The following is a 16,697-nucleotide window of genomic DNA, read 5'->3' as shown; positions in this document are numbered from 1 at the left end:
ATAAACAAAGAAAGAGAAAATTAAAAGCATACATTTTAGATCAAATTACAATTCCTCCAATATCTAGTACCATTCTTAAAACACTGAACATTTATTCTGCTGGCAAATATGATTTCATGAACTAAAACACAATGGAAAAATGTCCAATTGTCCAAGAACTTAAAAAGTGATTAGGTAATATATATGTAAAGATCATCAGACAAAAGCAAATCCAAAAGTTGATTAAACTGATTGTTAGACATATCTCAAAGAGTTATTACATTGAACTAAAAAATAATTATTTAGAATCAGGAGCTGGAAGCATATTAACAATAACTTTTTAAACTCTTCATATTTCTTTCAGCCTTGTCTACAGAGTAAGTTCCAGGACAGCCAGCGTTACAGAGACCTTGTCTTGAAAAGCAAAAACAAACAAATAAAATCTTCATATTTGTATTTCTTTTTTAAAATTTATTTTTATTGAGCTCTACATTTTTCTCTGCTCCCCTCCATGTCACTCCCCTACCCTGCAACCCTCTCCCAAGGTCCCCATGTTCCCAATTTACTTAGGAGATCTTGTCTTTTTCTACTTCCCATCTAGATCAGATCTATGCATGTCTCTCTTAGGGTCCTCATTGTTGTCTAGGTTCTCTGGGATTGTGATTTGTACGCTGGTTTTCTTTGCTTTATGTTTAAAAACCACTTATTAGTGAGTACATATGATAATTGTCTTTCTGGGTCTGAGTTACTTCACTCAATATGATGTTTTCTAGATCCATCCATTTGTCTGCAAATTTCAAGATGTCATTAGTTTTTTCTGCTGTGTAGTACTCCATTGTGTAAATGTACCATATTTTCCTTATCCCTTCTTCGGTTGAGGGGCATTTAGGTTGTTTCTAGGTTCTGGCTATGACAAACAATGCTGCTATGTACATAGTTGAGTACATGTCCTTGTGGCATGGTTGAGCATCCTTTGGATATATATCCAAAAGTGGTATTGTTGGGTCTTGAGAAAGGTTGTTTCCTAATTTTCTGAGTAATCTCCACACTGATATTCAAAGAGTCTGTACCAGTTTGCACTCCCTCCAGCAATGAAGGAGTGTTCCCTTTACCCCACATCTTCTCCAGCATAAGTTGTCACCAGTGTTTTTGATGTTGGTCATTCTTACAGGTATAAGATGGAATCTCAGAGTTGTTTTGATTTGCATTTCTCTGATGACTAAGGATGTTGACCATTTCCTTAAGTGTCTTTCAGCCATTTGAGATTCCTCTGTTGAGAGTTCTCTGTTTAGATCTGTACTCCACTTTTTATTGGATTATTTGTTCTTTTGATGACCAATTTTCTTGAGTTCTTTGTATATTTTGGAGATCAGACCTCTGTCCAATGTGGGGTTGGTGAAGATCTTTTTCCATTCTGTAGCTGCCATTTTGTCTTGTTAACCATGTCCTTTGCTTTACAGAAGCTTTTCAGTTTCAGGAGGTCCCATTTATTAATTGTTTCTCTCAGTGTCCATACTACTGGGATTATATTTAGGAAGTGGTCTCCTGTGCCAATGCGTTCAAGTGTACTTTCCCACTTTCTCTTCTATGAGGTTCAGTGTAGCTGGCTTCCTGTACAATAAAAGAATTTCTGGAGGCATCACCATCCCTGACTTCAAACTCTACTACAGAGCTAAAGTACTGAAAACAGCCTGGTATTAGTATAAGACAGGAGGACCAATGGAACAGAATCAAAGACTTGGATTATTAATCCACACACTTTTGAACACTTGATTTTTGACAATGAAGCAAAAAATATCAAATGGAAAAAAAAGAAAGTATATTTAACAAATGGTGCTGGCATAACAGAATATCAACACAGAAGAATGATAATAGATCCATATCTATCACCATGCACAAAACTCAAGTCCAAATGGATCAAATACCTCAACATATTTGTATTTCTTTGTATTTCCCATGCTCTGTTCTTTCCCTACCAAGTCTATTTCACTATATCCTCTGGAATCCTGGTTCTGCTGTCAATAAAGTAGACTTTTAGACATTTGATAGACTATCCCATCATACCTTGCATGAAAATTCAAAGTAAGCATAAGTCAGTAGTTCTCATCTCAGCAATCACCTCTCATCTGTCCACTTATCTAGGCTTTCCATACACTACTCTCTTTTCCAAGATATGCTACTTAAATCCTTTTACACCATCCACATTTGTCACCACGACACTTAACACTGTCTTTGATTTTTTGTTTGTTTGGCTTTAGGTCTAATTTCTACCTTCTAGGCTCCAAACTTCCTGATAAAAGCTTTTTTTTAATTGTTGCCAGGCGGTGGTGGTGCACACCTTTAATCCCTGCACTTGGGAGGCAGAGGCAGGCGGATCTCTGTGAGTTCGAGGTCAGCCTGGTCTACAAGAGCTAGTTCCAGGACAGGCTCCAAAGTCACAGAGAAACCCTGTCTCGAAAAACAAAAAACAACCAAAAAACAAACAAACAAAAAACTTATCTTATTGTTTCAAGTATTTCTCCCATTTTTTGTTTACCTTTCATTCTATCAATAGTGCCCAGTAATATACAAAAGTTTTAAAAAATTTTTAAGATCGGCTGAAGAGATGGCTCAGAGGTTAAGAGCATTGCCTGCTCTTCCAAAGGTCCTGAGTTCAATTCCCAGCAACCACATGGTGGCTCACAACCATCTGTAATGGGGTCTGGTGCCCTCTTCTGGCCTGCAGGCTTACATGCAGACAGAATATTGTATACATAATAAATAAATAAATAAATAAATATTTTGAAAAAAATTTTAAGATCCAACTTATTTATATTTAGCACTTTTTCTTTGTTTTTGCTTTTTTTGGTGTCATGTCCAAGAACTCACTATCAAACATAGTGTTATGAAGTTTTCCACCTATCTTCAAAGTTATAGATCCCATTTATCCCCATCTCCATCCACTCCTCCTCCATCTCCATTCAATAAATAAAAAAGATGTTGAATGCATGAATAAGAAATTGGACCCCATGGGAAGGGGACAACTGAAAATGGAACAAAGACCTAATTGTAAGACATGGCTCCATACAATCCTAGAAGAGAATAACTCCTTGGTTTTGGCCTTATACCAAAACACCAAGCTGTTCCCCTTAAATAAAGACAATCGAAATAAATTTGGAGGGCTGGAGAGATGGCTCAATGGTTAAGAGCACCGGTTCTTCCTCCAGAACCTAGGTTCAGTTCCCAGCACCAATATGGCAGCTGACAAATGTCTTTAAATTCCAGAGGATCTGAAACTAAATAGTTAATTTTATTACAAGGCCTTCTTCTTGTTTCTGTAGACACTAAGCACACACAAAGTGCACAGACACACATGCTGGCAAAAACACCCATAAATATAAATAACAGAATTAAAAAAATTTAAAAGAATTACTATTAGTGCATATTTGAAATCAGAGACACTTTAATTCAAATCTTTGCTCTGTCATTAAACAGTGGTGAGACCCTGAGTAAGGCCCTGCAGCTCCACAGCCTTTGTTAACACAGAGCAATGACTTCTAAAGATTTTGAGAGACATTGTATGACACCTGAACACAGTTCCTCAAAAATAAGCACATTCATTTAACCCGATATTCTAGTAATAGTTATTTCTAGTATGAAATAGATGCATACTAAATGTTTAAGAAAATATGAAAATAAACATAAAAAGTTCTACTGTTTTTCTGGACTACTGGACTAGAAGATAGAAACATTAAGAGAATATAAAAGAGATTCTATTTTGTCCTAATACCAACACACAAGTCCCATGGAAATAGTTCGTTGAAAAATAGAGCAGAACTAGATATGGTAGCTTACATTTAGGGGCTATTTAGGGACTAAGGCAAGAGAACTGTCATGAGCTTGAAACTAGCCAGGATAGATAGATGAATGGATGGATATATGTATATAGGTGTGTATATATACACACACACGCATATATATGTACATATATCCACATATATATGTATATATACATATATGTATATATGTATGCGTGCATATATATACATACACATATGATGGATGCAAACCTTTTCCATTTACAATAGTACTTATTACAAAAGATTTTTAAATTGCACAATTGTACAATCAGTATACAGAGAATTCATATAATCTTCACCTCAAAATGTAGAAATTCTTAATATCTATGATTCATAAAAGCTAAAAATACAGCTGGGCGGTGGTGGTGCATGCTTTTAATCCTAGCACTTGGGAGGCAGAGGCAAGCGAATCTCTGAGTTCAAGGCCAGCCTGGTCTACAAAAACTAGTTCCAGGACAGGTTCCAAAGTACAGAGAAACTCTGACTCAGGGTGGGGGTGGGGAGCTAAAAATGTAGAACATCATATAAAAGGAAAAGAAGCTGAAATCTTAAGTTCAATGCTAACAAACTTCTAATGTTTCAGCTGCAATCAGTACCTTGATTTTTCTGACTACCATACACAGCTAAACTATACCCTCTATTAATGATAAACTAAAGTTATGATTAATAGCATTGTGAGTGGGTGGCTACTCTTACAGGGGACCCAAATTCAGGTCCCAGTACTCATGACAGAAAACTAACTACTAACTGTCTGTCACTGCAGTTTCTGGCCTTTGTGTGCCCTTGAACACATATATATACACAAGCACACACAATTTAAAAACAAAAAAGGTTTCAATAAATTAACTCTTCTACTCAGGCCACTAAGAGGTCTCAGCAGGCATAGATATGTACCACACAAGCCTGATAATCTGAGTTTGATCTGTAGAACTCAGAATGGAGGAGGGAGCTGACTCCCAAATGTTGTCCTCTGACATATACATCATGACCTGCATATGCACATACAATATATACATACAATAATAATTATTACAATTATATTATAAAATTTAAAAATAAATTGATTTCCTATAAGAGCAACAAATTATTCAAATTTATTCTATAAAAACAACAAAAAGTGAAACATGAAAGAACTCAGGAAATAAACACTTTAATCAACAAATTCTACATAATCATGTTTATATTACATAAAACATAAATATTTTAGATGAATTTTATTTTACTGTATCTCCTAGAAAACTATTTCTCACTAAGTACTTCTAAAATACACCATTTGAAGATAAAGAATGACTGGGGCATTAAAATTTTTTAAGCAATTTCATTCAATGCCAATTTCTTCCTCTCAATTAATCATGATTTTACTTTAAGTCTGAACTCAAAAGTAAATTTCAGTTATTTTTTAAAACAAAAATGCACAATAATATTTAACTCAAATGTACCCCTACTAATGAAAAGCTATATGTCAAATCCCATCAACTGATCTCACAAAGAAAAATGAAGAGGACCATTATGAAGGGCCTGGTGATGGAAGAGCTCAGCTTTCTGAGGAGTCACACATGTCAGGCTCTGTTCCACGCATGAACTGTCTCAGTCTTCATAGCAGTGAGGAAGATTACAGCAAACAAGAATAGTGGCTAATAAGCTGTAGATCTTGTATAAAAACCCTGATTTTACTCTAATTAAAAGTTGTTTAATTTAACAAGTAAACTATTTTTTAATAAGGCAAAATAAATATTGAGGCGCTTCTTACCTCTTCAGGGAGCTCACTGTACATGGTTTCAGAGGTAGACAATAAAAATATAGGTGAAAAGGATGGTATATCCTGTAGCAGGGTCAGAAAAGTTGCTCTCACAGTCTCGCTGACAGCTTCCCACCAATCACCAATATGAGGCATATAAACAACACTAGGTACTGTTCTTCGAGCTTCTCGAAATATCTAAGGAAAGAACCAGTGTTTTTTTAAGCTCAAATTGAGTATTCTCCCCCCCACCCCGCACACACACCCCTGGAGACAGGGTTTCTTTTCTCTGTGTAGCTTTGGTGCCTGTCCTGGAACTAGCTCTTATAGACCAGGCTGGCCTCAAACTCACACGGATCCATCTGCCTCTGCTTCCTGAGTGCTGGGATTAAAGGTGTGTGCCACCACTGCCCAGCTCTCAAACTGAGTACTCTAAAGCGTACATAGCAACCCCTGTATGCATTATATATATCAATTATGTTCAAAATTAATTTCTTCAAGATAAGATATGCACTTCTATATAGGTAACTCCTATGTATTCTTCCTTCATCCCAAAAGGGTATTTTGCAATTTAACTACTCCTATTCAGTACACATTAATAAGATAAAGGTAGAAATTGTTTTATTTATCATGTACAGTAAGACATACCACTATAAAATATGCTGCAAATAAAAAATAAGCATAACATTTCTATTGCCTATGTTAATTTAAGAGTTAGTGAGCTTCAGTAAGGATGAAAAAGACAACATAGTTGAAATACTTAGGCACAGGGCCTAAAATCACTCAACACATGAATACATATTTTGGCCATGTTGTACTACCCTGGAGCTTAAATTTAGTGAACTTTCTGCTTACACACTTATTCACCTCTTCCTATTACTTAAGCTTCAATTCTTTATAGTCACAAAATATCCTTACTCCTCAAAAGAACATTAATAAACTGAACAGTAGTGACATATGCTTTTAATCCCAGCACTCAGAAGGCAGGCAGACTTCTGTGAGTTCAAGGCCTGCCTGGTCTTCAAAGCAAGTTCCAGGATAGTCAAGGCTATCCAGGGTAACCAAGAGTAACCCTGTCTTGAAAAGTCACAATCAATCAACAGATAAATGAGCAAGGAGCTCTGAGACATTCCATTATCAGAATATTCAAAATGACATTTCCTCGGTTGTTAAAAACGATACTTCTCGTCAAACTCAGCAAACACACAACAGTAAGAACCAGACTGGTAAACCAGAATTTCTCTTCTCAATGGGTAAGTTAACAGCTGTTGAGCCCATCACTGAATTCTTGCATGTTAATATACAATCTTGTCACTGTTTTTTTTTTGGTTTTTCGAGACAGGGTTTCTCTGTGGTTTTGGAGCCTGTCCTGGAACTAGCTCTGTAGACCAGGCTGGTCTCGAACTCACAGAGATCCGCCTGCCTCTGCCTCCCGAGTGCTGGGATTAAAGGCGTGCGCCACCATCACCCGGCTTTGTCACTGTTTTTAACAAGTTTAGATATAAACAAGAACATCTGACAATATCTCTTTAATCTAACTTGAACATTCTATTTCCTAGTCTTTTCCCTCATTTTAAACAAAACTATGATGAGCCTTTGTAATGAAAGATGAATTAGAACCTAACAGAAATTATCAGTAGCAGATGTGGTAATGCATGCCTATAATTCTAACTTTGTAGGTGGCTGAGGCAAAAGAACTGCAAGTTCCAAGACAGATGGGGACTACATATCAAGTCTGAAGCCAACCTGGGCTATATAGCAAGATCTTCACACACACACACACACACACACACACACACACACGTAAATAAATAAACATACAGGCAAAAATTATGAGAAATACAGAAATTTTCTAAAAAATAAAAAGAATTATTTTTATTTCAAGAGCATGCTTACCAACTACATGAATTTATTCAATAATATTTTATACATTAAACCTTTTGAATAACATGATATGTGCTGCCAACTCATTAAGTAACCAGAGGCGCACACAGACTCTCCCCCAAGCATGAAAAAACAAGTGATGTTCCTTCTCACACGTGTGCTCCTTCCTTTCTTGATATTTGCATATCCACCAATCCAGAGCAGCTGTACAACCCGGTTCTACTTCAGGATTCACAAATGCTAGCTTTACATAAAATACTCATCCTAAATCTTAAAAATTCATGTTTTTTTCCCTCCTTGAAGCTCTCACAGAACTTCATAAAAGCAGAATAGCATAAATAATTGGCAAAAGGAACAAATCACACAGAAGTTCAAAGACAACTGAGACATTCATTTAAAAAAAAATTACTGCATGTCACCAAGATCAGTCATGGTATGAGGAAGACAGTAACTAATTCTTACTGCCACTATCTAATTCCCCTGTATGTGCTGGTAAACTAGGTAGGAGAGAAAGGTAACCAAAGCAAAAAGACTAGCAAACAATAGCTTACTCATAAACTTCATAAATCAATCACTAAATTTAGCCATGCAAGTTATCACCACATGCCCAGTGTGTAAGAGAAAACAAAACATCCCTGCACGAAAATAATTTTGCCTATCATTCTAGTGCTTCTGTTGATTGTCTAGGAATACATGTTGAAAATATTCAGTTGTTACCATGCATCAGAGTGAGTACACACTGCACAGAAGGTTAGGGATAATAAGAACCTCGTAAAGCCAGATGTGAAACAATGCAGTCTAGCAAGTGCACTGCCTGCCTGGCAGCCATAAACTACACACAAACACAACCAATTCTCAAAGAGAAGGGTTTGCTTCGATTTTCTTTTTCTTTTTATCAAATCCTCTCCAAAATTTATAATTTGAACATAACATTCTGTTATTTCTGGTGCCTCTAGGAAAATACTCTTTTCCTTAGAGAACTTAAAAACCATATTAGAAAGCCTAAGCAGGTAAGTCTAACACAAATAGAGAGAAATCCAAAATGCTTCACCTTTCTACTTTCTAGTCCGTGAGTATAATGATAACTTAACAATGTGAGACTACATGAGATAAACAACATCTAGAGATTATTTCCATGTTTCTTCTAAGCCTTTAGTTGGGAACCATGTTTACCTTCTAGAAAAACTAAAAAGCACTATTAAAGTATTTTCCCTTTTAATTCCTTGGTTTGTATCTCACAATACTACAGTTAGCTTTCATATTTTTAAGTATAAAATCAACTTGTTCTAATTTCCCATTTTTAAAAAAGATTTATTTATTTTATGTATATGAATCATATATCTATCAACTTTATGCCAGAAGAGGACATCAGATCCCACTATACCTGGTTGTGAGTCACCATGTGATTAACAGGAATTGAACTCAGGACCTCTGGAAGAGTAGCTAGTGCTCTTAACTGCTGAGTGATCTCTCAAGCCAGAATTTCTCAGTTTTTTAAACTAAAAAAAAATATAGCTTAGTGGTAAAGTGCTTGTGCAGTATGTGGAAGAACCTAAATTCAATTGGGAGCACTTAAAGTAAATAACAAGCCTGAAACTAGCATTTTAAAATTCTTGAGTATAAACATCAGAAAAAAGAAATGCAATCCTATTGTGACTTTTGAGTTATTGGTTTGGGAGTAATGTAAAAGCAATCCTTCAGTAGTTTACCCATTATCATGAGACTGTGTTTTGATGTTGGGGATGCAAGGTCCTGGGGATGGAACCCAGGGCTTTGCACACAATAGCCAAGTGTCACTGAGCTACATCCCCTGTTGGTAACTTTTAAAGTTATGGTCTAAAATAGTCTTTCTGGAATCAAATAACTGTAATTCAGAGTAGAAAAATAGAGTCCAGTTTTAATGAAGTGGCACCTCGCTGGGAACAACTGATGCCATTTGAGAACTAGGAAAATACTCACCTATAAGGTGTCTTGGATTGGTGGATGTGCAAGGTGTAGTAGAAAACAGAAAAACTGTTATAGAGAAAAAAAGACAGTAGGCCAAATTACTGAACCAACCGTTTCAAAATACCTCTGACATGACCAGCACTCTTGCACAAGTAAAATGAACAAACACCAATGTCTGTTCACACTTCATTTTCATTTCTTTTCAGCATCCTTCTTGACCCAGATATTACAGTCTCTTAACTGGTCTTTTAATTACTCCTGTTAAATATCAAAGGCAAAACCCAAGCTACTGGAGCTAGACATACCGAAATCAGGGGAGCACTAATGATACAAACTGTACTTCTAAGAGTTCTAGTTATCTGAAAAGCCAAACCTACAAGACAGTACTTTAGCACCAAATTCAATAGTTTGGGGGCTGGGAGTACTGCTCAGTGGCAGAGTATTTGCCTCACGTGTGTCCACAGACCTCTCTGTGTGAAAGTTTCCCCATTTTCTTTCTTCATTTTGGCAGCTCTGGGAATCAGACCCAGAGTCTTGCACAGTTGCTCAGTGTTCGACCAATGAGCTATATACACAGCTCTGTGCATTTTTTAGGTTAAGAATTTACAGCCCCATTATAAAACAGCTATTTTGTTTAAAAATTGAAATCTACATGAAAAAGCATCAAACTCAAATGTGAATAAAGCAGAAAGCTCAAAGCCAGTTATGCTCTGACTTGACTAAAAGGGGCTATCACAAGAAAGAGATGAACATCTTTATGTCATCAAGAAACTTCCAGAATTTGACATAGTTACTTAATATTATTTAATATTATAAATATACTAAATTTATGAAACACAGCTAAAATCAAAATAAAATTCAATTTTTACAACAATATTAAACCACTGATGAGTTCCTTGTATCTTGCTATCACAAGATACATAATATCACTGATGATTTATTCTATTGACATCATCTTGCTACATTTATATTCTATTCACCTAAGATCTACTGAGCATGTTCTGTGAAAGCAAGACATGTCTGACCTCTGAAAACTAAGGGTTCAGGAAAAAGAGGCACCAAATTTTTCTACATAAGTATAAAACCAGCCAGGGGCCTGGAGAGATGGCTCAGTGGTTAAGAGCATTGCCTGCTCTTCCAAAGGTCCAGAGTTCAATTCCCAGCAACCACATGGTGGCTCACAACATCTATAATGATGTATGGTGCCCTCTTCTGGCCTGTAGACATACAAGCAGACAGAATACTATATACATAATAAATAAATAAATAAATAAATAAATAAATATTAAAAATAAATAAATAAGTAAAACCAGCCAGGGATGAAGCACACCTATACTGGTTTCTGAACTGTGGCAATACTACAAAACAACCTCTGTGGAAGTTAAATTATCTGATATTTTTATTCCTTAAAATCTTTTAGAACTCAGCAACTGTTACATATTCTCAAGCAATATAATTTAATTTACTTACAAACTCAAGGAGAGTGTATGCCACAGAAAAACCCAGACACCATGTGAATGAACACAAAACAACCAGAGTGTGTGTGCTTCAGCAGCACATACAGTAAAACTGGAACAATACAGGAGATTAGCATAGCCCCTAAACAAAGACAACATGTAAATTTGTGAAGTGTTCCATATTTTTGGGGAGAGGGAAGATAGGAAGAGAGAGGAGAGAATAAAAAGTTGAGTAGGCAGGGAAGGAGGGAGGCTCTGAAAAGAGCTGGGGAATGAACATGATCGTTGTATGAAAAAACATTTAAGTAAACTAAAAGGGGGGTGATGAACTGCTGTAAATATTAATCCTTTAGTACTTGGTAGTACTAAAGTACTTAGCGCTAAAGTAGTACTTAGTAGTACTAAAGTACTTTGGTACTAGTAAAAAAAGGTTTTCCCCGGAAACTTTCATACACTTTCTTACTGGGAGTAGAAAAATACTAAAATTTTCACTAAAATAAACACTGTACAATACCTAAATTCTAAGCTTTTGATAAACCACATAAAGGGACTAGAGACACAGCTCAGTGGTTCAGAGTACATGCTTCTCTTCCTGAGAACACGAGTTCAATTAAGAGCACCCACATCAGGCAGCTTACACCTGCCTGAAACTCCTACTCCAGGAGAATCTCATATCACTGACCTCTAGGGCATTTACATTCATCTGTACAATACAGATATATACAGATAATTAAAATAATAAAAAACCTTTTAAAAAGGAAAAACCTCATAGATTAATTTTAAATATAATATTTGACCTTTTCTCTAAGTCAATAATGAAAACAATATAGGAGACAGTATTCATTCTTTGAGAATGAAAAATAAGTGAAAATATAAGTGGAATCACATTATTGTTGATTTTTAGTCTTTTTTTGTCTCTTGTGAGTTTTAAAGGGAGGTGAAGAGAGAACATTTCATGTAATTCAGGGTGACCTTCAATTCATTATGCAGCCAAGGATGACGCTGAACTCCTGCTCTACCTGTCTCCACCTCCAAGTGCTAACACGCTGATTATGTTGTTGTTTTTATTCTACTTTATTACATACTAATCCCAACAAGTCTCTTATTATAGATTACTAACATCTGAGGGTGTATTGTAGGGCTCAAAAACTATATATGAAAAATAGCAGCCATGAATGTGATTTCCCATTTACCTTGGAGTACTATGACATGCTCAATAACGTAAGAGCAATACGTGCACACGAACAAAACCTTATTATACCCACTAATGACCAGAGACTGCTGAGAACTGTATCTCAAAATTGATCTAGTTAAGACATAGAATGATAACACATTGGGGTGCATGTTTAAAATGCAAGTTCCTGAAACCTATTCCAAAATCAGTAAAATAGGACCTGTGGGTCTAGAGTAAAAGAGTCAGAAATTTCAGTAAATGCCTCAAAGCAATTCTAAGGCACACTAAATCTTAAACAGTAAGGGAAACTCCTCAGTAGGCATTAACTTCTCTAATATATTTCATTCCTACTATTAACTAAGATTCCAGGAAGTCAGGTGGCTAAAGAAAGTTTTGATATACATTTTGCTGTGTATGTTTTAAAGAACAAAGTTACCACCATCCATATAGTGTAAAGAATACCACAAGGGCTTTTTTTTTTCATTTTATCATGCATAAAAATACACCCCTTTAAAGGTCACTTAAGATTTCTTCCCTCTTTTCATGTTCATACTGCACTATTAAATACCCAACCTACTTTGTATTAAGTATGTTAGATGGTACCAGTGGGTAAAAACTTTTGAAGTCAATCCCAAGAACGCACATGCTAGAAAAAACTATCTTCCAAAAGTTTTTCTCTGGCCTCCATATATATACATGGCACATGTGTGTGCACATGCATACACACAAATAAGTAAATAGTTGTGAAAAATCACATACATTAGAGAAACTCATGCTAAGAGTAATTTGCCAGCCGGGTGGTAGTGGCACACACCTGTAATCTCAGCACTCGGGAGGCAGAGGCAGGCGGATCTCTGTGAATTGGAGGCCAGCCTGGTCTACAGAGCTACTTCTAGGACAGCTAGGGCTGTTACACAAGGAAAAAAAAAAAACAACTTGCCAGAGATTGACCCTTCAGTTACACAATTACTTAAGAGTTGATCCTAATGGGGCTGGAGAGATGGCTCAGTGGTTAAGAGCATTGCCTGCTCTTCCAGAGGTCCTGAGTTCAATTCCTGGCAACCACATGGTGGCTCACAACCATCTGTAATGAGGTCTGGTGCCCTCTTCTGGCCTGCAGACATACACACAGAATATTGTACACATAACAAATAAATGAATGAATGAATGAATGAATGAATGAATGAATGAATGAATGAATAAATATTCTTAGCCGGGCGGTGGTGGCGCACGCCTTTAATCCCAGCACTTGGGAGGCAGAGGCAGGCGGATCTCTGTGAGTTCGAGACCAGCCTGGTCTACAAGAGCTAGTTCCAGGACAGGCTTCAAAACCACAGAGAAACCCTGTCTCGAAAAAAAAAAAAAAAAAAAAGAGTTGATCCTCAGGGCAGAGAGGCAGGCAGGCAAAAAGGAAGGAAGGGGTACCAAAGAAAGCAACTTTTTGTATGTACCTGAATCACACCCTCTACCCTAGAATGTTCTCATATCAATTTACAACCAGATTTGCTGACCTTTCTGAGTTATTAAAAAATTAGTCTTGGGGCTGGAGAGATGGCACAGTGTCTTTAAGAGCACTGACTGCTCTTCCAAAGGTCCTGAGTTCAACTCCCAGCAACCATATAACTGCTTACAGCCATCTGTAATGAGATCTGGTGCCCTCTCTGACCTGCAGGCAGAACACTGTATACTAAATAAATAAATAAATAAATCTAAAAATAGGAATTAGTCTTATTAAATAACAATCTCTTTTTTGGATATGTTGTTGAAAAACTACTACATTTATAAATTTAAAAAATGTGCCAGAGCCGGGCAGTGGTGGCGCACGCCTTTAATCCCAACACTCGGGAGGCAGAGGCAGGTGGATCTCTGGGAGTTCGAGGCCAGCCTGGTCTACAAGAGCTAGTTCCGGGACAGGCACCAAAGCTACAGAGAAACCCTGTTTCGAAAAACCAAAAAAAAAAAAAAAAAAAAAAAAAAAAATTGTGCCAGGTGGTGTATTCCTTTAATCCCAGCACTTGGGAAGCAGAGGCAGGTGAGTCTCTTGAGGCCAACCTAGTCTGCAGAGTGAGTTCAAGACAAGTCTATACAGAGAAACCCTGTCTCAAACCCCCACCCACAAAAGAAGGAAGAAAGAAGAAAGGGGAGGGGGGAGGGAGGGAGGGAAGGAGGGAGGGAGGGAGGGAGGGAGGGAGGGAGGGAGGGAGGGAGGGAGGGAGGGAGGGAAAAAAATCTTAATACACAAATAAACAGTGATTAGCTAGTCCCTGGCAATGTTCAGTGAGTCGTGGTCTGGGAGATCCCACTGCACAGCTCCAGGCAAGACCTTATTTAAGCATGAGCTCTAAGAAGCCCTTCAGCTGCACTGAGTTTTCTCAGTACACAACCAAAGGGTGAAAACCAAGGATCTTTATAATTTTTTCTCCTACCAAAGAATACCTCTCTCCTTCTACTTTCCCCATCAACATGGAGAAAAAAAGAAAGCCAAAAATGAAAAAGAACAAAAAATATAAAGTTAGAATACCTATTTAGCCAAGTATGATTCTTTCTTTCTTAACAAAGCCTATACTCCTGGTACTATGAAGCTGCAGTTCACCACAAGGCATCCTGAGTACTGCTTACTCATGCTTTACTACACAAACCTGTAATCTCTAGACACACAGCAGACACACCAGACAACTGCAGAACAGAGGTTCTCTCATTTTAAAAATGGTTCTCTTTTAATGTGACTTTTTTTCCAAGCTGTGCTGGACCTTGTGGAAATCCTTACCTCAGCCCTCCAGGGTGCTGGGATTATAGGATTTAGCCAAGACAACCCACCAAATTGGTCTTGTTTCTTATTTCGTTATTTAAAGAGACAGATTTTGGTGACAGATGGGAAAGACAGTTTTAACATCAAGCATGGAGACCTCACTTTGACCCCTGCCACAAACATCAAAAGACACACATGGGAGCATGCACTTTTAATTCCATTGCTGGGGAGGTGGAAACGAGAGGATATTGAGTTCTCTGGCCAGTCAACATGGCCTAATCACACAATCCCAGGCTCCAGTAGGAGACCCTATCTCAAAAACAAAGTTGGAGGCACCTGAGAAATGATGCTGCAGGCTAGCTTCTGGACTCGATGGGTGGGTACAACCATATGTGCACACACACACAAAGAAAAAGCAGAGGGAAGAAAGACCTCACTAAACTACCCTGGCTGATCTTGTACATCAGGGCTGAAATGATCCTCCTGCTTCAACTTCTAAGTAACTGAGAATACAGAGACAACACCACACCTAGCTCCTTCAAAGCTATTTCATCTTTCACTTGGTTGATACAGTCAAATATAAATGCCATAAAATAAAAAAAAGTTAAAAACACTACAATAGTTGCAATTTTAGGTGAGACCTTTTCTCCTTTATATTTGTAATCATAATCTGCATATATAAAGTTGGCTGAAAAACTGGTTCCACAAAAGAGCATTGGTCAATATGCACAAGGACCTAGGAGATCCTCATCACCACAAAACTAAAACATAAGACATATAGAAAACAAACACTAAAGTTTAATCATTTCCAACTACACAAATTCCTGCTCCTAAATCAAAGCACCATTTATGGACAGATTTTAGGAACTGTTTGCATGTCTTCTTCACTTTCCTATCAACCTGTGTAAAACACCCTCATCTCTGTTGACGACTTCACAGCATATCATAAGCTACACACACCTGCTTTACCCGCCGTCCATTAAGGAACTTTCAGTTTATGAATTAATTTGGTTTGTCAGTATGCACAAAGTCATGGATGCATATCTTTATGCACCTGACAATGGGTAATTTGTAGTTAACAGATCTTTTGGGAAAAAAATTCACAAATACATAATTCTGGCTCAAAGGTATATATTACTTTAAATTTTATGTGTAAAGAAATGCCTAACAATGCCCTGAAATAGTTAAAATGAATTTACATTTTCATTTAACTAAATACAAATATCTAGCATATCCAGTGTTTCCATAATTAAGTTGTTTTTAGTAACTCTAAACAAATCTTGTGACTTTCTTTTACATGTAAAGGTAAAAATCTTTTTTAGTTGGTTATTTTTTTCTCCTTATAAATATAAATTTTCTTTTTTCTTTTTTTTTTTTGGCAGAGGTGAGAAGCTAGTAAGATAGGTATGCACAATATAGTCTAGGCTCATCTTATATCAATCTTGATATTCCTGCCTCAACATCCAGAATGTTGATATATTTAGGAGTGTACCACTATACCTTGCTATGTTTTGCAAATTTTTATGTTAGACTTTATTCTTTCTCTTTCCTGATTTAAATACTATTTATTTTTTAAGAAACTTGTTCTTAATATCTGTATAAAAAATAAATTTTTAACCAGGCTATGTCAATTTTACTTAAAGAATATATTTGCTATATGAAGTTCAAATGCTGTAGTCAAGTTCCTTTGAGTTCTAGTTTTTGTACATTGTTTAGAAACTAATTTCTTGGGCAAATGATGATAAGTATATGGATCTTGTTAATTCTCCTAGTTCTTTTGCACTTTCAAGGCTAACCTAGAATTTACATATACAAACAAATAAGAAATGGAATTATTTTTTTCTATTGTCCCTGTTAAGGACAGCCAGTTTTTCATGACCATATTACTGATATGAACTGTATTTGTAGTGGCCACCATCATTATATACTA

The 16,697-nt window shown here is 36.7% G+C and overlaps 1 protein-coding gene and 1 pseudogene across 3 annotated transcripts in view; one reads left to right on the top strand and one right to left on the bottom strand.

Annotated features, from left to right (window-relative positions):
• Positions 1–16,697, bottom strand: part of Atad2b (ATPase family AAA domain containing 2B) — a 132,567-nt gene that overhangs the window by 38,706 nt on the left and 77,164 nt on the right. For all 3 annotated transcript variants that reach the window (XM_057769870.1, XM_057769882.1, XM_057769876.1), the window contains exon 19: positions 5,569–5,754. In XM_057769870.1, the coding sequence (XP_057625853.1) occupies positions 5,569–5,754 (186 nt within the window). The remainder of the gene's footprint in view (positions 1–5,568; positions 5,755–16,697) is intronic.
• On the top strand, positions 10,931–11,031 carry LOC130889494 (U6 spliceosomal RNA; annotated as a pseudogene).

Source organism: Chionomys nivalis, chromosome 1 (genome assembly GCF_950005125.1).
Source record: "Chionomys nivalis chromosome 1, mChiNiv1.1, whole genome shotgun sequence".
NCBI classification, from domain to species: Eukaryota; Metazoa; Chordata; class Mammalia; order Rodentia; family Cricetidae; genus Chionomys; species Chionomys nivalis.
Note: the sequence above shows the minus strand (reverse complement) of the source record. Positions and strands in the feature narration are given on the sequence as shown.